Source organism: Dermacentor albipictus, chromosome 8 (assembly GCF_038994185.2).
Source record: "Dermacentor albipictus isolate Rhodes 1998 colony chromosome 8, USDA_Dalb.pri_finalv2, whole genome shotgun sequence".
Lineage (NCBI taxonomy): Eukaryota > Metazoa > Arthropoda > Arachnida > Ixodida > Ixodidae > Dermacentor > Dermacentor albipictus.
The window spans coordinates 119,622,834-119,648,315 of record NC_091828.1 but is presented as its reverse complement, the minus strand read 5'-3'; the positions used below and the strand labels follow the sequence as shown (position 1 = coordinate 119,648,315).

Sequence of the window (25,482 nt, the reverse complement as noted above, 5' to 3'; positions counted from 1 at the left end):
CACTGCTCGACGGTTGGTCCGGTGAAGGGCGGTGTCGATGGGTTTTTTTGACATTCCCATACCATGTGGTAGAGGGTATTGGGCGTGGAGCAGAAGGCGCATTTGTGAGTATAGCTCGTGGGATAGATGGCGTGTAGCAGGGTGCCGTGCGGGAATGTGCCGGTCTGTAGTTTTCGGAAGATCACCGCCTCTTCTCTTGTCAGCTGGGGATGCGGGGGTGGATAGATCCTACTACCCAGTCTGCAGTGGCTCAGGATATTGGCGTATCTTTTCGGGACGCTATCTTGGTGGTCTGCCGGTGATCGTGAACCCGGTGGGGTAGCCCGGAGAATGTGATCTCGGGCAGCGGCATTAGCCGCTACATTACCCGCCAGGGACTCGTGTCCCGGGGCCCAGACAATGTACAGTTATGGAAAATTGTCTCGTTTTCCGAGGATGCTTAGGGCTTGTTTGGAAACGCGGTCCTTTTGGTAATTTCTACATGCTGTTTGTGACTAGGTGATCATTGTGATTTGATCTTCCTCTCGCTGGCCCGCAGTGGCCGCCAGGGCTATCGCCGTTTCTTCCGCGCAGTCGATGTCTGGATTGCTTACCTAGGCTGCTGCTACCTCTTGTCCTTGGCCGTTGATCACGCTGATAGCGTGGGCTGCTCTGTTCTTGTACTTTGCCCCGTCGGTGTATCGGACTTCTCCTTGTTTTGGTCCTTCGTAGGCCTTACGTAGAGCTTTCACTCTCGCTCGCCTCCTTTCTGTGTGGTATTTAGGGTGCATGTTTCTCGGAATGCTGGCAACTGTGATGTTCTCCCTCAGGGGTAGAGGAACCCGCTGTTTTGTGGATTCATATGCGGCTGGATAGCCCAGTCTTATTAACGTGTCCCTATCCGTGCTGGTGAGCTTGAGTCGCTCTATCTGGCTCATCTTGTGGGCCTCTACTAGTTCCTCCCAAGTGTTGAGGATGCCCACGCTGAGTAGCTTTGAAATTCAGCTTTAAATCTATTGTCACCCCCCCCCCCCCCCGGTCTTCCTTGTTCTTTCAAAGCGTTCCCAAACGGCCATGCTAATATACCATTAGCGTGCAGCGGATAGTTTTTTTTCTCATTGCCGGAATGCTTAGTACCACAGAAAGCTTGATAAGCTGGCTAATTGGGGAGATTATATATATCTGCGCTCGCAAAATGATAATGCATTGAAAGTGTGTTCTCGTGGTTCTTTTTTTTCGGTTTTGTTTTCCTCGACTCATGGCTCGTACCCACTACGGAGGATTGGTGAAAACTCAGGTGGTTAAAGCAAATGAACGCAGAAAATAAATTCTACTAGCAAATTTCCGAAGAAGGATAGATGCCATGCAAGAAAATAACTGTGGCAGAAAACTTTGCCAACTTCTTGGAAGCACAACCAACGTATCGGGTGGTTGTCATATCTTGTCGACAGAGAAATAAACTGGCAAAATAACTTCCTGTTTGTTTCTTTGCTGCAATAACACACACTTCTCGGCCCATCTTGCATTGTGAGTGCATGCCACGCGTAACGCTCATCATCACCATCATCATGATTATCGTGATCAACGTCATCATATTTGGAACGCGCCGACTCCATTTTGCACACGCCCTCCAGCAGCAGCAAGAACGAGAAGACGGTAGTCAAGCGCAGGCAGCAATCAACGGAGACTTAACTAACTCAACGTACGTATTTTGTTTTACTTTTGTTCTAGCGCTTCTGTCACAAACTCTCGCTTCGAAACGCGGCACTCCCACATAGCACATATCTATACTAAGTCGATGCGCGGGGTTTTAAGTACTCGTCGACCAAAAATACATTTCAAATTTCGCTCGCAGTGAGTCCATCTCTGTTTATTGACGGTCGCCGAGATCTTTAGTCTGGTAAAACCAAAACCATCCTCGGTAACAACGTGTGCGCCGGGAATGTCGGAGGTCATAACAAAACTAGACAAGCAAATATAGCAGATTTTTTTTTGCAGCCGCAGCTGACACTTTTGACACATCACCCGTAGCAACGGCCAGAGCACGCCAACCTAGCGAAGTTTGAGGGGCTTTATATCTATCTAGAGCAACCCAGCGCGCCTCCATTTACCCTCCTCCGCGAACCCTCGCCTCTTTTCTCCTTCTCCGCTTCGCTCAACGCCACTTAGACTTTCCTCTAGGTGGCATTGGTTTGCCGCACGCTCTAAATAGCGCGCTCCTCGTACGATTCTCCTCTCCACCAGCAGGTGCCTTTCTCCTCTGCTTTCTTCGTGGCTTCACACTACCCATCGCCTAGTTCATTAACGAACCACTTGTACTTGCGCATAAAATGTTATGTACCCCAAATGAACTGAGGATTTTATAGGGTTATCACGTGGCACGTAAGAATTTGTGCCCATAGTTGTCGGCAGAGATCATTGGAAAAAAGTGCTTATGATAAGAGTAAAGGATAAACACCATCACGGTGCACTGTAGTGCATTCTCTGTTCCTGTCTCCTTGTCATATGAGGAGCGTTCGTAATGTTTCTATTATCGGTACCATAAATTTGGAACAGGCTTACAGGCATCAAAATTGGCGCATGTCTCTCTAGTTTCAGCGGAATATAAAGAGTTTGTTATACATAGCACCACAGCACGCCCCTCTTGCATTAAAAAACAATGGCAGAGTTTATCGGAAAAGTTACTGGAAGCACGAGCAGGGATCCAGCTTCTGTATCTTACGGGATCCCGTGCCGAGGATGTTAATGCCAAGATGTTGGTCGTGCAGGCTGACAATTCCCCTGCTTACGACACTGTTTGAAATGCAAAATATAAGTGAGGCATGCAGACAGGACGCAAGAGTAGAGAAGTGGACAACACGAACGCCGTTGTTCTCTACTCTTGTGTCCAGTCTGCACGCCTCACTTCTATTTTGCATAATGAATCCTTACCAGCTAGCTCAGCTTTCTGTCGTTCTGTTTGAAATGACGCGGGCAATTTCACTGCGGTCGAACGAGTCGCACGACGAAGAACAGCGCCACCGGCCGACGTCTTGTGACGAAACACAAATTGAAAGTGATGCACAAGTAGAGGCTCTATAGTGGTTTCTGACCGGCGTATAAATGTTGAGCAAATAGTTAACCTTAGGTAACCTTTAAACAGTTAAATAGGTTAACGTGAGTGGCGGTTCAAATCAAACCTCCCCTTGAGTCTCGTCTCACAATCGATGTCCCTTCACGGTAATGATGCCAACTTTTGGAAGGCCCCACGACCGCTTTCCAGCGTTTTTGAAACAAAACGTTCTATAACAGTGTGAGAGAGAACGTGTATTTGATTGGCTGATTGGCGCAAAGCCTCGCTGGTGCGCTTTGTACCATGACAATTCACTTTAATTTTAATCTACCCAGCTACAATGCAGAAGGAAGTGATGCCGGCGACCCGTGCTCCCCCGATGCCTGTAGAAGCGCCGTGTGCTCCGGCGCAGCTGCCACCAACTCAAGCACCACCGACGCGAGCGCCACTCGCTCAGCTGCGGCCACCAGCGGAAACAAAACAGGTGCAACCGACCACGTTCAACGCAACCGCGACGAATGAGAAGACCGTGGGCGAAACGAGTGAGCAACGCAATTGTCAATTACGAGTTTTTTTTTAAAGCGAGAATTTTATTTTGCGAGCCGTCGTGGACTTCGGCTGCTCTTTGTTATGTCTCGCCGAGTAGCTCCCACACAGGACAGCTCTCGTATAACGAATCCGCTCATATCTAGTCGGCTGTACTCCCCCTGCATACATGCCGGTGATCGGCTCTGCTCTCTACACGATTACGCTATGAAACGGCAAACCGTGCTTAAATGTACTCGACTGCAACAAGCACACTACTTCAAGAGCCTAATTCCTTTATAGAAAGACGCTCACTTTCTATGCATTCTTTTGAACGGTTTGTTGGGTCTGCTGGGAAGAGTTTCTCGCCGACTAAAGAGAATGTGCAATGGTAAATTTGGCCGATCCCGGAGATGATGTAATGAAAAGTGGGCTGGTCCCGGAGTCTCAATCCGCTGTCGCGTAGGACACGCGGGTCACATTGTGGGAGTCCTCGCTTCTTCCTGTCTTAGTGGGCCGGTGTGTTAACACTACACCGCGAGAAATAGCGCGGAAGGTGAACAGTCTTACAGCATTTAATTGACCGCTTCAGAAAGCTTTGCTTGAGACAGATATCGATTTGTACGTTGTACTCGCCTGACTTTATTTTTATGGTTGATATGTCACATACGGTAAGCTGTCTAGGATATCCCTGCGTGCGTTAGAGGGCAGAGTACGGATTCGAAATAAATAGGAGCCACTTAACAGAGTATAGCTGTTTAATACTGACAGCTACGTGCATGTCTTAGTACTTAGCAAGTCATAGTTTTCTTGGCCTCGAAATTCTGGACGATTGCCTAAGATCAGAGGTAATTTTATCGTCAGAATTTAGGAAACGAAAGGAAGGATATGACAATAAATTTTAGCGCAAACACGACCATGTAAGAAAGATACAGAACAAGGAGTTACTATCAATTTATTCTTATTGTGTCAAACCGCAACTTAATAAGATGACGGGCTCAAGTAACATGCCCAGAGACACCACGTTGATATCAAACATATCGGGAAAGCGATGTGAGACAAGCTAGAAAATCAAATTTAGACTTGTAGACATTAAGCGAGGCAACTGTGACACATCCTTGTCCAAGTGATCATATACACAAAATGATTTTGATAGTTCTCATGAATTAGTTTCCCGACACCTTTTCGATAACAAGGTGTCTATGAGAAGAGCTTGGCACGTCAAGATATCTTGCAGTGTTGTGTTGATGCGAGCCAGTTCCAAGCGATCGAAATCGCTCATACTCATTCAGGCACTCATTATTGCAGCTGATGAAACACCGGGCCCAACGAAAGATACAACGGATGATGAACAGTTCACATAAGTGAAAATTTCAGTACCTTGAACAAAACTACTCGCTTTATGTACCGGGTGTGGATCAAGCGCGTTAGGGGCACATGTTGCAGGTTTGACTGGAGCCTGTCGGAATTTAAAAGAAAATCATCTCATAAGTTATCCCGCCTGTTTTGCGACTACAATCTGCTTGTTTGCCTGAACTTTCTTCTCACCACTCTGTGTGGGTTGGGAAGCGCACAACCAAGGGCCATAAGTTTTTATTTCCATCTTTCTGTCCGGTGCCGCCATCTTGCTATTTTTCTAAACGCTAGACACAGGAGAACTTCAGGTGATTACGGTGTCATGGTTCCTTCGTAAACTTGGCTCTCTTCCTCTTTCAGCATGGATAAGTGTATGGAAGACTGGATTCTTTCGGTAAGTATTGTCACGCGTGCATTTTGCAATATTTTGCCGGTGATCCGTTTTCACCGGATTATCACTGCCGTTCAGTTATCGCTTGGCGAAAGAGGCACCTACTTTATCAGAAATGGCTCGAGTATTGTCGCAGATTCTGTAGCGACAGATTTTGTCTGATCAGGCCGGCGTGCACGATGAGAATGCTGCTGTGCATACATTCTCGAATGTAAGGGAACATCAGGAAATACTATAGCTTGTTCGTTAGTGGCACGCATAAATAGGCGACGGACCTGACCTGCAAGATCAGATTCGACGACCGGTGACTGTGCTTTCCGCCGTCGCTGCGTTTTGAGCGTTTCTCGTCCTTCTGTGCACAATTTCGCCCGATAAACTGTTACATTTGTGGCCCAGAGTTATTCCTTCGCAGCGAATACAATGTGACAATGTGACAACGTGACAACGCAGAGCGGTACATTGCTTCCGAGTACACCTCACTGAGTGTAACATTAGGAGCTCCAGCATTGTTCGTCCATTAGGTCGACCTTTCGATGCCGTGTTAAATTGGTGTTAGCCTGTTCACAGCCTTTTCACTGGTGGTAGCTTCGTCTTCGAATGAAAAGATCCGGGCCCGCCGCGGTGGATTAGTGGCTATAGTGCTGGGCTGCTCAGCGCGAGGTGTCGGGTTGGAATCCCTGCAGCGACGGCCGCATTTCTATGGGGGCCCATGTACCGTAAATTCAGCGCGCGTTGAAAATCCCAGGTGGTCAAAAGTAATCTGGAGTTGCACACGCCCGCGTGCCACGTAAGCAGGCCATGGTTGTGGCCCGTGAAACGCCAGAATTAAAAAAAATTAAGACATCTGATTGTAGCCGTAGCTGTGACTCAGCGTTTTCGCAGTTCTGGCACAGTGTGGTTCTTCACCTTGACCACGACGTAACGGTGTTCATGGAAATGCCGAAACAACCGCGCGAAAAGCCGGGACACAGTTGTCTATGCGCATATTGTATACTTCAGCTATAGCTAACAGGTCAAAGCTTTAAGTGAGGCAATGCACATAATAACACTGCTCTTGAAGGGGTGAAAGAGATAGCCACACTGTGGGAAATATGCACACGAGAAGCTGGTGGTCGAGTGACCTTGAAGCTACAAGATTTCCACTTTAATGACTAAAGTTTGGTGTACATGACCACACCAAAATACAATAAGATATTAAATAAAATGATAACATTTGTTCAAGAATACTCGAACGAATCGTCAGCTTGCTGAGCGCCCATGGTTGCCGAACGTGAAAATTTGAAGCACGCCTCTTTCTTCCCCCCCCCCCCCCCCCCGGTAGACTGCAGAAAGTTTCAACTCTAATTCGAACTTGTGGTGGGAGGTGCTGATCTCGCACGGGTGTTTTGTGTGAGTACCTCGAGAGCCCCATCACGGGTACCTTGATGAGCTGTGCGAGCACACAATTGGGGTGTTCGATGGCAGGGAAAATTATAACCGTTTCAGGCACCAATTACTTCTACCCATGTAAAATTTAGCTTCGTCGGTGAAAAGAAAAATAAACACTTGCAAGGGAGGAACACTGAAAAAGCACTGTGTTCCTCCCTTGTCCGTGTCCGCATAATTCCCGCTGTTGTTTTCACCAATGGTTTCATTCCAACTGGCTCACATTCATACCCCTTTAGCTCCGCCACATTTCCTACATCTTTAGAATCGATCAAACTGTACTGCAGCAGAGCAGATTCGGAATATTTAATTCTTCAACGAGTGCTGTTTACAGTGTTTACAAAATGTGGACTCCACGCTAAAACTCGCTATAGGAACGTCAAATCAGAAACGAATAAACTACTTTATGTCCAGCGCACTCAAAGTAGCCGTCAAGTCGTTTGAAGAATGTGGCTAATACACAACACTTTCCAGTAGCACTGAAACAAATGAACCCTTTGCATGACAACATGCTGGTGCGAGAGCAATTACTCGCAGAGCCTATCATTTAACTGCTTTCAACCGCTTTCGACTGATTTCATGAGAAACTATTTTGGCATGCAGAATCGTGTACAGAGGGTCCGAAAAGCACAATGTAGATAAGCCTGTTTCTTTTAATATGGCACGTGAGATAGTCAGTGCTATTCGATTCACACGCCGAGTCTAGTCCCGGCTGGTGCGCATAGAATGATTGCCAAACCTTTATTGTATAGGGAAGGTGCCGTGGTCATGGGGACACCTTTGTGGTGTTCTCGAATGGACTGGCTGTCAAGAAGTAATGGAATAAATGATCCTGCGATAAAAAAAGAATACTCACGAAAGTCGCGCTGAAAACTTATTATGAACAACGAACGACGCCCCACAAAAGAAGTTTCCATGTCATCTCTTGAACTGTGGTGTTTCGCTCCTTCGCCTGACGGTAGTTGCACTCCGTGGTGCTTTGCAGGGCGCGCGAGAAGATGACCTTCACGATGCTCTGTGCCACTGTCATGCTCTGCCTGATCCTTCTCAGCCTGATGGTCGTGCTGTTATTGGCGATAGGTGAGCGAACTATTATTTCACTCTTCCCGTCTCACTGACATACCCGTACGCCTAAGCGCTTCTGTCCTGCCATTCTCCTCTTCGTATTCTTTTTGTCAAATAGAAATGCGAGGACCACACAAGGATTCATATTACCCGTGTCACTTGTTTCATTTCTTCACAAGCAAAAATAAAGCGTTGTGTTCGTTTTCTAATATCCGGAACCGAAACGCAACAAGGGGGGTGCGCCACCTCCGAATAAACCCGACACTGAAAGGGTTCAATAATTCATTAGTTTAATAGGCATGAAACTCGTGGGTACGGAAGTACCCTTATAAGAACCCTTAAATGGAAGCTAGCCGTTAATAAAGCAGACTTCTCTCAAGCTTTGCACAAACTCGTAGTGACTTCAAACACGTCATCTCTAAAAACACCGCAAGTTAAAACAAACTGTGATAAAGGTGCAGTCCCATCTTAAATAACACATTTTCTTCACACATAGAGATTTCAACGGATATTGCCCTGCATATTGTGATTTAGACGGCATGCATATTTACCTTTAGTTTTCTTTCGGTGCTGGCGCTTATTGAGCATCGTACACTGATAAACGTTTTTTTTTGCTTTGTTACTTGTGCTGCTTCAAGCACTCAAATATTTTGTGATTACATATATTCTTCTGTTCGTCAATGCGACTCACGAAATGTAATGCGCTGGCCCAACGCTCGTGCCGTTTTACCTTGTGAATCTCGCTGGGTAAACCCACCTGTTTGGCCCGTAAACAGACCGCAGTACGTACAGCGCTCAGGGATCGAAACGTGATAGCTGGAACGCATGGCGCGCAGCGCTTTTTTGCCGAAGCCCCAAATGCAGTCACAATGCTTCACATAGGCTCGCACCTTCGTGGTACGACTCAGGTAATTATAATTATAATTATTGTAATTATTATTATATTGCTGTTCCCAGCGCTCGGTGGCGGTGCGAAAAAAGCGGCGATAGCCACGCGCTTCGAATGTCGCGTTTCAATCGCTGAGCACAGTGGTAGGCAAATAGGAACAAAATAAAAATTATGTTTTCAACAATGGGCCGAGTTGCGAGATTGTTCACGTGTTGACGTGGTGTTTTCCGTTTGCCTCTGCTCTATTTCGCGGCTGTATATTGGGGAGGTGTCTTGTTAGGGCTGTCCGTCTCTTGCGCTCCTTCTCAGGCTCACACACGCATGCTTACACTCAGAAGACACATAGCAGTGACAGAGGGGAAGAAATTATGGGGGTTTTACATGCCAAAACCACTTTCTGATTATGGGGCGCGCCGTAGTGGAGGACCCCGGAAATTTCGAAAACCTGGGGTTCTTCAACATGCACCTAAATCTAAGTACACGGGTGTTTTCTCCCACATCGAAATGCGGCCGCCATGGCCGGGATTCGATCCCGCGACCTCGTGCTCAGCAGCCCAACACCATAGCCACTGAGCAACCACGGCGGGTCCCGAAGGGAAAAGAAGGCAGGTTCCTAAAATGGAACCTCAGATTTGAGTGACACCGCAGTGGAGGGGCTGCGGGATTAATTTTCGACTTCCCAAGGTTCTTCAACGAGTGCCTAAAACTCCGTGCGCAAACCCGCTTACGTGGCTCTCCCTTCGCAACGGTGTAGCCTCAAGCGGGAATCAAACCCTTGACCTGGGGATCAGCAGCAGTGCGCCACAACCGCTGAGCCATCGCGACAGGTAGCAGCATAATTAGGCAAAAAAAAACAAGTACGAACTATGTTTTTAAAAGCGTTCCTCATCTTGCTTTGCAAAATGTTGATGGTGATATGCAGTGCTTAATGGCGCTAGGGCCAAGTGTGGGTAAAGAGCATCAAGGCAGTGGTGATGAGTACTCGATGGACTAAGCTTTGCAAGATGTACCCGTGTCCTTCCGCGCTCCCGTGGCCTGCAGGGCCCACTGAAGTATCGACTACCGATCCCGACTTTGGGCCGACGATAGCAGAGGTCACGGAAGGCCCGATGAGCGCCAATGACATCGCCACGAAGCTTTCGAGCCCCGAACCGCACACGGAGAACCGGAGGCCGCCGCCGCCTTCTACGAAAGCGCCTGGGACGACTGCCACCGAAGCTCCGGAAGGTACTTGTCTTATGGTAAAAAAATTGCCCAGCTTATGCAAAGGATGTAGCGAAGTGCAAGCCGTAAGTTTACAGGTTTGTTGCTTCACAAAGTGGTCACAAGTTTTGACAGATACGAAATACGAAAGGAGCTCCCATAGTCAAAGACTGCCTTGGGACCTTCCAATACCATCAATAAAGAGCAAATATATTCAAGTTCATCATTTTCTTTTCACAATGAACACTTTTCTTGTAGTCTGCAGCAATAACTGCTCAACTTTTGTTGGCTGTTGTCCTTTGAACTACAGTGAAGCCCGTTTATAACGCATTGACTAATTCTCTAAGAAATAGTTCGATATACGCGAACTCTAAAAAAGGGAAAGAGATAAGTAGAAGGCAGGAAGGTTAACCAGAATAACGTCCGTTTGGCTACCCTACACAGAGGGAATGGGAAAGGGGGAAACAAAGATAACGGACAGAGAGAGGAGGGAAGGAAAGAAGGAGCGGTGAGTTCACTGACCCCGAACTCTATTATAATAACTGAAGTATAATTATGAACCTATAAGAGGGGTTCACAGGAAAGTGGAGGCTTGAAGTGATAACAGTTGAAGAAGGATTGTCTTTGCAGCCGATGTTCAACAAAGGGTCACGTCTTCGTCATGCAGTGGCTGCTTGAGCTTGAGGAAGACAAAATTGTCCCCTTGGTGGAACGTTCGCTTGAACGGCGATCCTTGGTCTACCACTTGAAGAAAACTTTTGCGACATGTTCGATATATGTGGACTTTTTCTTTCCAGTTAAGGACAAATGCCATGAATTAATCAACTTCCTTTTTTTTATAAGAATACTGCGCGCAAAGTATAGACAGTAATTCTTGCCTGCGCCCTGAAGTTTCTCAACGTCAGTGATGAGAATGGCATTGTCGATGCTCAAGATTGAGTACCCTTGCTCTGGTCCATGTTCTTCAATGTTAGCACAGTTTCGACGAATCAAGTTTACCGTGACATTGCGTCCTGAATGCCTCGTCACTTGGCAGTTGGCGCAGCGAAGTGGTTAGCCTCTCGGTGGTCGGCATTTTTTATCTCCGTCCGGGAACAAAAGTTATAACCATCAGAAATGGCTCATATTCCCCTAACCAAGCAAAGATGCAGGGGTTCATCCTCCTCGTAACGCAGATGCTACAAGCACGCAGCAAAGTGAAGCGAACAGTGCGTACATTCACTGGAATCCCGCATACAACGTACGAAACAGAGTACGTTTCAATAAAGAAAAAGCTCGAATCAAGCATCTGTCATCATCAGCAATGGCTCATACTCCCGTAAGGCAGAGGCTACAAGCGCTCAGCAAAGGGAAGCCAACAGTGCATACATTTAGAACGATACAACAAAGCTGAGCTAGTTGGTAAGGATTCATTATGCAAAAAAGGGGGTGAGGGGTGCAGACAGGACACAAGAGTATAGAAGGCGAGAGTAGGGAAGTGGACAACACCAACATTCGTGTTGTCCACTTCTCTACTCTTGTGTCCTGTCTGCCCGCCTCACCTCCTTTTTTGCATAATGAGTGCATACCTTCATTGAAACAACCCATACAAAACATATAGCAGCATACGTTTCAACAAAGAACAAGCTCCAAGCAAGCATCCGAACCATCAATAAAGCTTTGCATACTTACCTGAGTAGTTATTATACCGGTTTTGCAACAACTTCGTTGGACATCCATTTTCGCAGGGCCGGGATGCATAGTTAATTTTTTGCTTTATTTGGGTTGTTTATATTCGGGTTCGTCTGTCCTGTTGTTGAAATCAGTTGGGAGGTTTAGTTACCAAGTCGAAAATTTGATTTGTTGCTCATCCGAGAAATTCTTTCTGTCGCATATAATTACATTTACGAACACATATTTTGTATGGTACTGCACGATATGGTTCATGACTGTCTGCCAGTTCCAAAGGTACAAGCTCGATATACTTCTTCGCGCAACAACGTGGCACCGCTCTCAGCAAGAGAACGCCTTCGTCGCTGAAACACTAATAAAGGTTTTTTTTTGTACAGCTTGGGGGGAGCGTAGCAAGCACAGGTTTGAGTTTAGTGCTATGCACGCGCTTATGTAAAGACCGAGGTGGACATCCAGACTTACTTCAATGAATGCATGAATATGAATGAATTATTATTAATGAATGAATGAATGAATGAATGAATGAATGAATGAATGAATGAATGCATCCATCGATCGATAGCTCATTGAGTAAATTCCTAAATCGCCCATTACTCAACAAATGACTCAATGTCGTACTCACGAATCTTTACCACTCCACAACGACTGAATGAATGAATAAATAAACCAAATAATTCAATCGCAGTGCTCGGCACAGAAACCTTGCTCTGCACCTACGGCCAGAGGACAACGTCCGATGCTGTCATGGCCAGTGACGGCCTGTGCGACTACGCCTTCTACGACTCTCTCTACGCACAAGACCGGAACAAACTTTCCTCCGGCAAACCGTTCGAGGAGGACCTTCAGACATTCATGCGAGTGGCGGCCAAGTACAAGAAGACCACGTCGGGAGTGGGCTTCGCTTTCGAGTGAGCATCTTTGCTGAATTGTAGAATATGGCTAGTATTTAGCATACAGTGGTTGCCTGACTTCAAGGGCATGCGCTTTTATTGCCGACGAATGCTTCTTGGTGCACTACGTTGACGTCTTCACGGGGTTTCACTTGACAAATCAAAACCAACGTGGGAGAGAAGGGTCTGCAGACATGCGCTTGTTCGGCGTTCTTCTATTTAATATTGCTAATATACTTATGGCATATTCGATCCGCTCGAATATGTAGCCCCATGGTATGCTGCACTCTTACAGATATCTGCAAGATGCAGAGAACGACCTGAAGCAGAGAAGCCCGAGCCCCCTGGCAATCCTCTGGTCGAGCAAGATCTTCCACGTCGGCATCCTCGACACGCCGGAGCTACCCCACCCAGCGAAATGGCAGCAGGCCATTGCAATTTTAAAAGTACGGCCCATTCTTTTTCGGCTTTACTTTGAGAACTAGAAGTACGAAAAAAAAAGAAAACTGAGTGTTATGGAGGACAAAGGGGTCACTGGAAGACAAAGCCTTGAATTGATCAATGGTATGGATTAACGAGTCAAGCGTCAGTCTGCAGTAAGCGTACACGTTTCAACGTCAGGGTAAAAGCCGCTTTCCTTGCCAGGGTTTAACACGTACTCGAGAGACGCACAAAAAATGTGCGCATTCACAAACAGCGCCGACAAAAAACAAAGCATACTTCATAAAATTATTATTTTTTTATAAGAACAGCATAGCGCTGGCGCAAAACACGCTCCACACAGAAACCACAAAAACGGCACGTCCAGCTCAACCACAACAGAAAATGGTGCGCATTTTGCATGCGCATACTTGCCGCTTCTTTTTTTATTGAGCTAGGTGCTTGGTGTTATTGCACTCGGCACACTTCGTTTCTCTTTAGGTGATGGACCGCCTCCTCGACAGCCAGAGGGCGCTGGGTCAGCGTTCTCTCACGGTGTTCGCCGGACCGTTCCCAGAGGACGACTGGAGCCGGGCTCTTGCACGGCACTTCAGGTCAGTTTCAGTAAGGGTTGCCGGCCATGGCAGGCTTTGCGGGACTCTCGAAGAATTAATTGAAATAAATAAATAAATAAATAAATAAATAAATAAATAAATAAATAAATAAATAAATAAATAAATCAGTCAAATATTAATAGACATCAATAGTAGACATTAGTACAATTATACAGTAAATAAATACAGCAGGAGGTCCCACAGTAAAAACTGTCAGGGGGACCTTTTGTAAGTAGACATGTATAAAAAATGTGGAACATACGATTAGCAACGAACTTAAACACAGCGGGAAAGCGAATCAACATAACAGAAGTAAATAAACAATACATAATATCGCCTAAGGCTATCCCTAGTGTGACCCTAGTGTGACCCCAACTGGAAAATGTTGGTTACCACAGGAAAGTCAATAATTGAGTGAGGTCTCTTAAGGGACGAGGTCAAATCCCATAATGTCGTTAAATTCGCAATCTTAGTTATTTTGATTCGATGATGATGGTGATTTATAGGTTTATCCTTTGAAACAGTACGACGTAAAATATTCACCTAGCCTGCTTCACTTAATCAGGTGTGCTATACATCCTTTTCATTTTATCATAGTTGTATAAATTTATTAATCTTTTTTCTCTTCTTCAAAACTTCTCCATCTATACTGTACCGCTACCTATGCCTGTAACGGATCCGGTCGTATCAATCTCTTCCCTGTTTGTTTCTTTTGCCACCAATACTCTGAATGCATTTTGCTTATAGCGACTGCTGACCGGTTGATGCTTCTGTGTGCTTTAAGTCCAAGCGCTTCTAGAAGGCGTACACTACCTGCGTTTCTCACTGGGTGAATGTCTTCGCATTCCATTAGGATGTGCTCAGTGGTTTTCAGATTTTTTTTCGTAGCATACACATGCCTCATCTTGTTGCGAGTATTTTCTCCGGTATACATCTGTCCATAGGTATGGTCCTGTCCATAGCACAATGGGAAAGTCACTGCCCATAGTGCTATCGTGCAGATTTTCCCTTCTAATTTCTTCTCGTAAATCTACCTCATCTTTTGTTTCCATTCTTTGCGTCTGATTTGCTGTCTCCGTTTCTCTCCCTTTCTTTTCGTTAACTCCTGAATGTCTATTTACACTTACAGTTACCCTGTATGTCTTGCCCAAACTACCTTCTTCACAGCACGGCGTTAGAATCTGTAACTACCTATAAATACCTCGGTGTACATATTACTAATTACCTTTCATGGAAGTACCACATCGAGCACGTAACATTAAAGGCCAATCGCATGCTTGGTTACCTGAAAAGAAACTTCTCTCTCGCACCTTCATCACTCAAGCGACAGTTGTATATCACTTATGTCCGATCTAATCTCGAATATGCATCGTCAATCTGGGACCCTGGCCTTGCAACTCTTACCAATAACTTCGAGGCAATGCAGAATCGCTCATCACGTTTTATCCTAAGTAACTATCATCGAACTTCCAGCGTAACTAACATGAAATCGATACTTAATCTGCCCCCGCTTGCAAATAGACGGAAACTATCTCGACTTGCATTGTTTCATAAGATCTATCATCATAATCATGTTCTTAGGACCTGTCTGATTAAACCACCTAATTTTGTTTCATCTCGACTAGGATCACAACCATAAAGTCCATGTCCCTCACCAAAACACTGCAACATACTCGCACTCTTTCCTGCCCAAAACCAGCCTCGACTGGAACAATCTTCCCGCCTCATTAGTTAACATTACCAACTGTGACCATTTTCGTGAAGCTCTTTCCAGCGAAATTTAACGCATTCCAACATTTTTTTTGCTTCTCTATGTTGGTTGGAAACTTCATCTTTTAGTGTCTCAATCGGTTGCAATGGTGTGTTCTTGCCGTAATCATTGTATAAGCCGTGCATGACAGTGTGAATTTTTGTTATTAGAAATTACATTCATTCCCATTTTTTGAAATTTTTGATTGTGTATGTGCAAATAACTGAACTTATGTTGAATGATTGACCCCCTCCCCTCTATAATGCTTGTATGCCTTGAGGGTACAATAAATAAATAAATAAATATGGTCGCCAACTTTCTTGACCTCTTCCTCCATTCTGTGTCCGCGCTTTTCAGGTATAGATACTTGTGCACTTCAGCTGCCAATTTATTTTGATGCGCATTCCTGATTCTTTCTTCAAAACAAATTTTATTCTGCACTACTCTGACTTCTAAAGAGGCACACCCCATGTCACTCTGCATTGCCTCATTTGTGGCTTTACAGTGAGCCCTGAAAGCCAACCCGACTACCAATCTTTGGTTAACTTCCAACACCGACAAGATATCATATTTTAAGCAAAGAATGACATTTGCGAACGTTGGCGCAGGCACCATTGCTCTTTTCCAGATTTCACGAACTGCCTCATAGGAGTAATTATTGTGGCCTCAAAGGGCTCTATATTGCATAGTAGCTGCATTCCGGAGGAATGGATGGATGCTATGAGCGTCGCCTTTGAAACGAGCTGGTGGGTAGCGCCACCAAGCTCTTGTTCTTATTTCTGCCTAATGTCCTAGCTATCCCTGAGGGAAAAAAAAAAACACGCGCACACAAAGAATTCCCAGCATCAAAATTTCTGAACCATTACTGGGAACTTAGTTTTTGTACGCCTCCGTTCTTGTGGTCTCCCTACTTGTCTGCTACCAAACTTCCACCCGCCTCTTACTAATCTCTATTGCGGACATGTTTACCTTCCCCCTTCTATCCTTTAACCCAAGTGCTCCAGGGAGGCCAGAGGAGCCTAAACTGCCAGCTGGGCAGATATCTTCACATTCTAATAAAACATGTTCGATCGTTTCTTTAGCTCTACCGCAGCAAGTACACGATGCTTCTTCCTTTGTGTACCTCGTTTTATAATTATGTGTTCTAGCGCATCCCGATCTCGCTTCGAAAAGTGAGGAGCTTTCCTTCGAGTAACCTCAGATTGTTTCTTTCCTGATTTTGTTTTTGCATTCAGGTAGTTGTTCATAGCATTCTTTTCCATTGCCGTCACCCATGAGATTGTCTTAGCCTCTCTGACTGAAAGGGCGTGACCGCCTGGATGGATGGATGGATATTATGAGCGTCCCCTTTGGAACGGGGCTGCGGGTTGCGCTACCAAACTCTTGCTACTGTACTGCCTAGTATCCTACTTAGGTTCCACCTCTCAAGCGGTGGGCACCTCTCAAGCTGTGGGCACCTCACAATATCCACCTCTGAAGCGGAGGGCACGCCCTCTTACGGCTGACTCAAAATGCCATCAAGAGGGAATTTGACGAGGTAGTTAGCAATTGCTAAAATATAAATGCATCAGATCACCAGAATTATAGTACTGTTTCGTGATATGTTTAATTATAATGCTACTACAAAATTTCTTTATATCGTACACATTACAATGCAATATCTTGTTGCTGTGTCGCTTATGCATGCACACATGAAGACATACCGGTATTACCTATTTCTACATTTTTTGCTTCTAAAGTAAATGTGTAATGCTTTCTTTTTCTTCAATTCACGTGATTCAAATTCCTCTATTCTTATTGCACTGTCATTGTGTTGTTTTCTACGCCGTCACCCACTGCCTAGTGGGTGATTATAGCAGCCGAGACATGTAGACTGTCGATTCCACCTTTTTACGAATATCTTCCCGAAGTTTCCTTGAAAATAAATTGAATTAAACCTATTTGAATTGAAAGGCTGACATGTGCTAACGGACTCAAACGCTGAGGATTGAGGTCAAACAACATTAAGATGTGGCGAAGCTCGAGGCCCGAAATGTGTTGTCAGCAGAGGCGCTCTACAGACAAATCTTTATTCATGTTCCAGTCCTAACAGTGTAAATTTTTTTCGAGATTTTTGAGTTTGTTTTGCGAATCCAATGGTGCTGAGTAGACTCTCGGTCAAAGTGTTTATTCTTCAAGCTTGAGCAAGAATACGATTGTCGGCCATACCCTGACAATAAGGTCTCCTTCAGTTCACAAAATTTATGCTAAAGCTCTTTTTTATTCAGGGTTAAATGACGCAAAGCAATGATGAAAATAATAAGTAGCTGCCCTTGTGACCATGTGATCATGTCTCCATGTGACCTGTCCTCGGCATTACATTGCAGCAAGCTGCGTTTCCACCCCGATCTGCTCATCGTGCTTGGCCACTACCAGTTCGGTGACAACTCGATCAAAAATTGCACCGTCATGCCTCCTACTCGGCATCCAGACGACGCTCCCCCGGACAATGCCGCCAAGGCCTACAACTACGACTTGGTTAGCACAGTTTCACTACTTGATTGTAAAGCGTTCAGCTTTCTTTGGGAACTAATCGCGATTTTCCATGTCATGCCACTTTTGTGCCCCCCCGACCACCTTCCCCGCCCCCCGACCCCCTTACAGTGGTCGAAGACGCAGGCGCTATCATTTGAGATGCTGCGCCTTTGATTGCAAGGTGGGCGACTAGAGGTGGTCGCAGACGCTGAACGGGATTCCAAGCTGGTCCTGAGGGAAGTGGCGCCTGATGCGCCAGTTTGTTCACGCATAGTGTTAAGGCGCGGTGGTAAGGGGAGCGCCACCCATAACACATAGTGGAACATTCTGTCACACTGTAAAAATGTTTACACCCTTAAGGGTATTTTCTTGTCGCTCTGTTGACACTTTATTTATAGAGTCTGACAACGGAGCTCTAACTGGACGTTCCATGACAAAAGAGGTAGTTGAAAACTATGTTATCATTCTGACAGCCTTGAGCGTACAGAAATATCCGGCGAGAGAATTTCACAGGGAGAGGTATGAAACACTCCTTTAGGTAAGGTAAGGGTGTTATCAGTGCTACAAGAAAACACCCTTAAGGGTGTAAATGTTTAAACAGTGCACAAATGCCCCTTCTCCAACGCATGCTAAATGCATTATTGCGGGGCAACTGGGGTTGGTCCTTCATATATTTTGTTAGAAACTGAGAAAAAAATATCAGCAATGTAAGTGAAGAGAAAAAGAAAGCGTATTAACAAGCTGGGGTACGTCGACAATGAGCCCTTCATGGGGTAGCAGCGACGCCCACGCTGACATCTCAACTTGAAAAATTATTCATTAGAGCACGTAATAAATCTGGTAGGAACTCTAACGGAGGAATATGAAGTTAAGACCGGAAGACGGGCTTGTTGTATCCGAAACTTCTGGAACATTGTAAGCGAGTCGGCAGTGAGGCAGGCCTGTCTAATCAAACTATACAAACGCTAGCCAGAATCCTACCCCGTTATCGAACCGACGTGAGCAGGGGTGGTATTCTGTAGGAGTCCACCTAGTGGACTGTCCACTTCGGTCGCTGCTGATTGGCTGGCTCCGCTCGTCTCCTCCTCGCTCGTACAACTGCTTACAGTCAGCAGCGGCCGAAATGGACAGTCCACTAGGTGGACTCTTACAGAACACCTACCCTCCAGAAACTGCTCTCGCGTTTAAGATGAGGCATGAAGATCGTCACGTTGTAGTTACGGTGAGGAACCAGAAACACTGCCACATGTTTGAGTCAAAAACTCTTATTGAACAAACTTCTGGCCAGAGAGGCAAGCAACAATGTGATCGGCACAGCGAGGATCACTGTCATTAGTCGTCGCATCTATCGCCTCGAGCACCTATCGTCGCTCGAGCAGGTCCGTTATTTATTTATTCACATGTCAACGTAAGAAGTTACAATGGAGCTGGGCAGGCCATGTAATGTGTAGGGTACGTAACAGGGGGACCGTAATAATGCACCCGACCAAATGCGTGCGAAGAAAAGGGAAGCGCAGTCGAGGACGGTACAATATTGGAGGGAGTGAAGAAATTAGTAAATTTGCAGGCGCAATTTGGAAAGACTAGAGCAAGACCGGGTTAATTGAGGATCGCTGCCACTGTGGCCGATGATGACGGTTATGATGCCGTCAACATAATACATACATTCCATAGCCATTGCTCATGCTCCCCCAAATTCTAGAATATGCAACGCTGTTCGCGTCACACGTACAATCTCATTAAAGACATCTCACCATCGAATTCTGGACAACGTTTGCAATGTTTGGGATACAGAATTTGGGAGATCAGCGAGAGCGATTTGCTGCTAGCAGTGACGATTCTATCAGTGGTGATAGGAAAAAAAAGAATACAATGTGGCGATGAAGACAAGGCGTTAACAAAATGGTTCCCTTCTCATTTTGGTTTTCGGCTAGCGTCTCGATGTGGCGTGTACAGAGACGGTGATTTAACGCTCGAACGCTGCCTTCGCCATGCAGCTCTCATCATATGGCTAAGAAAAACGTAACATGTCACACCTGCTTAACTCCAAAGCTGTCCGAGGAGCAACCGCCTAACACCAAAGATTGATCTATCGCTTTCGAGCGAACTTGTCAGCTTTCAAATCTGACTCTTCTGATTCATTCCTCAAAGCAACCCAACTATTGTTCAATCCTCCAGAGTGGATAGGTACCACTGCCTTTAAGGGAATTGTAATTAACGCTATAATCCTCAATTACAATCAACACTATAATTTTCTTCCTCCTCCTCCTCCTCATCCTCCTTCTCCTCCTCCTCATCATCGTCGTCGGCGTCGGCGTCGCTGTCATAATGAGATATGACGGTGTCTGCAGTGGGAGCCCGTAAATATGATCTGAGCCTCAATGAATTGGTGAAGTTTGCCAGCTTTTTGGACACACGTTGTCACCCATTATTTGATTTCTTTCCCGTCGCTGTATTTACTGTCCAGTCGAATGGCCCCTTCAGCCTTCGCGAGTTCCACGCAAGCAACGGTGTTAGCCGAGGCCTGCTGACTGTGACTATGAAGGGCCGCTGGACGGAACCCAAAACGAGAGACGCAATGGACTTCTTCTCACCCTGTCTGTACGACCCGAGCAGCGAGTCCTTCGGCAGCTATACAGAGGTGAGTAGGAGGGGCACCCCTACACATTTGTGTTTATATGCACCCGGTCTTGCCTACGCTGTTGAAGGTCTTGTTCCTGTTTTTTAATAATTAAACCGGCAGTTGTGTTGCGTTATGGTACGCCTATCATTCTTGGTCCCGTTATGAGGCAGGAAGACAGCGGTATGAGCTAGTGAGTAAACAGGTGTAGTCTATAATCTAGTTGACATCCAGTGGAAGAAATGAAGCTGGGGAGGATTTATACTGCTGGCAACCGGGGTTCTATTTGAGTTGCAGACAGGGTGACAAAAGAATGCAAGTGTAGTCAACGACAGAAGAGAACTGGGTGGTGCGATGGAAAGAGCAAATTTCAGGCATACGATGACGATCGGGTCAGCTGGTGCAAGGCATGGGCCATTGGAGATTGTTGAAAAAAAAAGAAGCCTTCGTTCTTTAGTAGGAACGAAGGGGGTCGATAATGGATAATCATCATAATGAATTGGGAGCTAACGTTTGTCACGCAAGGAGAGCAGCCTATGCACTGCCCGTTGAACAAGGACTCCACCATGATAAAGCCCAAGATGAAGTATAAGAAGGCTTGTTGGTGCTCTCACTGCTTTCACTGACGCTGCATTGAATGTCCCAGCTTTCGCATCTTGATCTCGCACTCACGCGGCTGCGCGCTTGAGCAGGCGGCAATGTTATTGAAGTGTAAAGTTGTCAAAGTCACTTACACGACATTGTGAGTCCTAACATCGGCGCAAAACAAATCCACCATGCCGTGTGCGTCGCCTTTCTTCTTCCAGCGTGTCGTCTGCTTTACGTGCCATGTGAGATGTCTCTGTCACAGGTGGCGCCACTCGCTAAGACGCTGGTGGCGTCGTCTGGTGGGCGGCCTGTGTTTATAGCTAAAGACCGTGCCACACGCCCTTTTGTCATACAGGTGTGCAAGCACACTCGTTACGCAGCCCAACTGAAGTACTCGCCTGGCCATTACGCCATGCTGGCACACCACGCTACTGACGCGCGCGCGTTCGCATATGACAACGAGGCAGGCCTTCGTGATAAGGTGAGTGAGCATCTGTTACGTTAAAGCGACATCTTAAGAAACGTACAACAGTAAGGCTCGATAAAGCCATCGGTCACTTGAATCCTTTTGTCATTCAAGAGGCCAGAAATGATGCCAGAGAGGCACCTTGTACCTGCCTACCGCGAAGTGCTTGGCATGAGCCAAGGCGTACGCTTTGCGTCAAAGCTAATGTTTGGTTGACGTGCGCAGATGACCTTGCTTCATCGCGCCATTTGTAGTTCAAACCTTTCTCGGCTATGCAGCATAGGATTCTATAGAAGTGACGATGAAGACAAGAAAAAAAATTACCGACGATTACGTTACTTCCTAATGCGAAATTTGAGCGCAGTAAATGCGAGCCTTTGTTTGCGTTTGGCCTCGGCCTCGGCCGCGCGAACGGTAGAGTCTTCTCTGCGACGGCGATGAGCTTCTGCTTCAGCCTCGCTTACTGCTGGTTGCTCTCGACGGCGGCGATGAGCCTCCGCTTCGGCGGTGCGAACGGCAGGGTCTTCTCGGCGGCGGCGATGAGCTTCTGCTTCAGCCTCGCTTACTGCTGGTTGCTCTCGACGGCGGCGATGAGCCTCCGCTTCGGCGGCGCGAACTGCAGGGTCTTCTCGGCGGCGGCGATGAGCTTCTGCTTCAGCCTCGCTTACTGCTGGTTGCTCTCGACGGCGGCGATGAGCCTCCGCTTCGGCGGCGCGAACGGCAGGGTCTTCTCGGCGGCGGCGCTTAGCCTCTGCTTCGGCGACGCGTACTCCTGGATCATCTCGACGGCGGCGACGGTAAGCTTCTGCTTCGGCGGCACGCACCTCTGGATTCTGACGGCGACGGCGCTGGGCCTCTGCTCTGGCAGCTCGTTTAGCAGCAGCAGCAGCAGCAGCAGCAGACGGAGGACTTCCATCGGTCGTCTCGCTCATGGCTCAGAAAGAACTTTTCGCAGTGGCTCAGAAAGAAGAATTTCGCAGTGGCGAACGGCAGCGGCAATTTCGGCTCGGGCGGTGCACATATACAGATCCGCCGCCACCGATCTGGCTCTCTGATTGCCACCGCACAGGGGTTGCATTGGAGGAGGAGCGAAGAAAGGAATTAAGTTCGAGCCGGCGCTTTGACAACCGGAGACTCGCAGGAAGAGGGTGGAGGGGGGCGGCGTGTACACCCAGCGGCAAACGATGGGGGCAGAAGCGCGCGCAGCAAGCGGACAACACGATAAAGGGAGGAGGGAAGAGATAGCAGCGACTGACTGATGCCGCTGACGCCGATAGTGAGTCAACCCCAGCTGCGGAGTTGGTTTCAGGGACAACGCCGCCGATGCCGACACAAACAATATGATACCCTCGCTTCCGCAGCGCTAAGAACCAGGTCTAGCCGTGGGAAGGTGGTCACGTATTCGTCGACGTGCCGGGGCCTACGTGAAATAACCGGCGCGTCGGCAACTGAAGAGCACCCTATACGCCACACAAGAACAGGGTGGGGGGACCCTTTCCTCCTCTTTCTGCATGGCGGCGACGGTGTTCTATGCAGTCACGTTATCTTGACTCTCTAGCGGCGTCAGCGGCATCCAGCGGTATCAGTCGGTCGCTGCTAGCGCTGGGGGGATGAAAGGGGGGCGGAGCTGGTTACGAGGCCGACGACAAAGCCGACGACGACGCGAAACCCAGGAACGGACGCCAAAGAGCTGCGCTCTAAAACAGCAGCACAGTTTTCAAGTATCTTCATTATGCGCTTTCAGTTTCGCTTTAAAACGTATAACCGGCAAAAACTTTCTCTCGGCGCAGGCAGCGCTACGGAGCCGAAGCACGCACTTTTTCTTTTTTGCGGGATGTCTGCACGTAGTCCGCGAATGTAAGCAACTGGAAGTTACGTGGCGTTAGACAAACCGAACCAATTATTTTCATTTTTGTGTTGTTTTCGTAACAGGAGCTTGCTAAGGAAAAAGGACTTCCGTTACTTGCTGTTCCTAGCTTTATTACCTTTTCTGGCATCGTCATCTGGTTCTTCTGGTCCTATGAACCGCATGCAAGACGTCGACACGGCTTTGGAGGAGTAAAATAAGAGCAGACGTTCTGCACGTGCGAGTACGTGCGAGTAGCCTTGGCTGTGCTGTTAGAGAAAATTGTCGTCGGGTACAGTGTAGCTTTCAAACGTTGCGAAATACGGGGGCCCACTGTGCTTGGTCCAGGACTGGCGTTGGTCCAGGGCTGGCGTTGGTCCCGGATTGGCATTCGTCCCGGATTGGCGTCGGTCCTGGACTGGCGTTGGTCCAGGATTGGCGTCGGTGCTGGACTGGCGTTGGTCCAGGATTGGCATTGGTGCTGGACTGGCGTTGGTCCTGGACTGGTGTTGGTCCTGGGCTGGAGTTGGTCCAGGGCTGGCGTTGGTCCAGTACTGGTGTTGAGTCTGAAACCCTGACAGGACAGGACAGGAGTCTGAAACCCTGCGAAGCACGTAGAACCGTGAACATGGTGGCAAGGGCCTTTGCACTAATCTACCGCTGACAGGCTCTAGGCTGTTGCTGACACGTTCGCCCTCTGCCGGTTGTGAACGAAACTGGCGTTTGTTTGCGAATGTTACAACAGTAACTTCCCAACAGACACAGAAGTAAACATGTTTTCAAAAAAAAAAAAGCTCGTCTACGTACTTCCAAATATTCTTGTGGAAGCAGCCGCGACCGATTCTAATGCGAGTATGTCCATTGAGAGTGATCCGGAACACTGAAGTACTTTTTCTCAGTTATCAGAGTAGCAACCTTTCTTGGAAGGGAACAAGGCGTTCCTTCTATCGGATTCGCCTTCTCAGCGTAATTATAGCGTGTGTTTATGGATAACAATGTTGTCTTGCTGGAATTGTAAACACAGGCTATTTTTACGGAGTTCCAATTTTCTCATAGTTTCCTATAAAACAGAAAAAAAGAAAACATCTTTTTAAATCCTCCAATTTAAAATTTCCGGAAGTTTTACATCCCTACTCCAGTGCTCGTGCGGCTAATTTAGGCCAGTGGAACACTCGGCGACGACAGGCTTCCCTTTCCTCCAGCTACCCTCTCCTCATGTTGCGGCTACGACAGTGAAGGCTCCGGCGGGGCGGGAAGGATGGCAGTCGCGTTCCACACGCCGGCGCTCGCACCGTTGGAGAGACCGCATGCATGACGAACCGGCTGATATTTAAAGCCACCTCTCGAGATGTGCTAGATAACGGTTCTACTCTCTGTGGAATTACGCAACGAAAGAACAAGCGCTACCCATATGTGTCCTCACTGTTACAAATATTCACCACGAAGTGCATAATTCCTTTAATAAATCGAGCAGCTTCCTGTAGGGGAGTTCGGCTATTCGATTATATTGATGCTCAACGTCGATGACTTCGGCCTTTTTTATTCTTTCTTTTCTTTTTCTTTAACCCAGCTTTGCAGGGTAAAACGAGATGTGGATGACGTCAACTTCGGCATTGCCGCTTACGACGTCGACTATGACGACTATGGCAACCACTGTGCCTCCCTCAACATGTACGGTCCCCACAGTCGACTGAAGGCACTGAGGAGGATCGTGGACTACTTCCGGAGACTTGTCGGCAACGCATTCGACGAGAGAGCCTGCACCTCGGTCGTGGCATGATCGCACTTCAGCCGCGATTGTCGCTACCGGGAAAGCTCGCCCGACCGAAGTCGTTAGCGGTGTGGCGAAACATCGCCGTCACCACCGTGGGTTTTCGTTGTTCCTTACGACGAGAAGCTACGGCTGCAATAAAATCCTAAGCGACTATAGGTTACAATGCTGCGTCAGTCATCCAGCCAGCCGACGGACTGGCACGGTCCGTTTCAGTCCAGTCTAGTTCAGCCCTGTCTCATCTAGCTTTGTCTGGTCTACTCTTATCTATTCTACTCTAGTTGAGTCCAGCCAGCCAGCCAATCGATCGATCGATCGATCGATCGGTTGGTGAACGAACGACCGAGCGTATTGGAGCCGGAGTCCTGTCTCACGCTTTCCTGCGGACACGCTGAGCCATCTAGCGTCGCCGCCACGAAGTCCGCGCCTGACACGTGTCTAAATATA

At 47.2% G+C, this 25,482-nt stretch overlaps 1 protein-coding gene across 1 annotated transcript; it reads left to right on the top strand.

The window, feature by feature from the left end:
• Window positions 1–1,548: 1,548 nt before the first annotated feature.
• On the top strand, window positions 1,549–25,201 carry LOC139048567 (uncharacterized). Its single transcript, XM_070522982.1, has 12 exons — window positions 1,549–1,681; window positions 3,367–3,573; window positions 5,273–5,306; window positions 7,714–7,808; window positions 9,724–9,909; window positions 12,242–12,464; window positions 12,742–12,892; window positions 13,368–13,480; window positions 17,597–17,747; window positions 20,212–20,385; window positions 21,308–21,433; window positions 24,835–25,201. The coding sequence occupies exons 2-12, from the start codon at window positions 3,372–3,374 to the stop codon at window positions 25,042–25,044; spliced, it is 1,665 nt and encodes a 554-aa protein (XP_070379083.1). The 5' UTR covers window positions 1,549–1,681; window positions 3,367–3,371; the 3' UTR covers window positions 25,045–25,201.
• Window positions 25,202–25,482: the final 281 nt, after the last annotated feature.

What these genes read in the sequence shown, in the direction of transcription:
- LOC139048567 (XM_070522982.1), top strand. Translation starts at nt 3,372, where the DNA reads ATGCAGAAGGAAGTGATGCCGGCGACCCGTGCTCCCCCGATGCCTGTA. An exon ending in AGGCCATTGCAATTTTAAAA is followed by an intron (nt 12,893 to 13,367) that starts GTACGGCCCATT and finishes GTTTCTCTTTAG; the next exon opens with GTGATGGACCGCCTCCTCGA. An exon ending in AGGCCTACAACTACGACTTG is followed by an intron (nt 17,748 to 20,211) that starts GTTAGCACAGTT and finishes TTTACTGTCCAG; the next exon opens with TCGAATGGCCCCTTCAGCCT.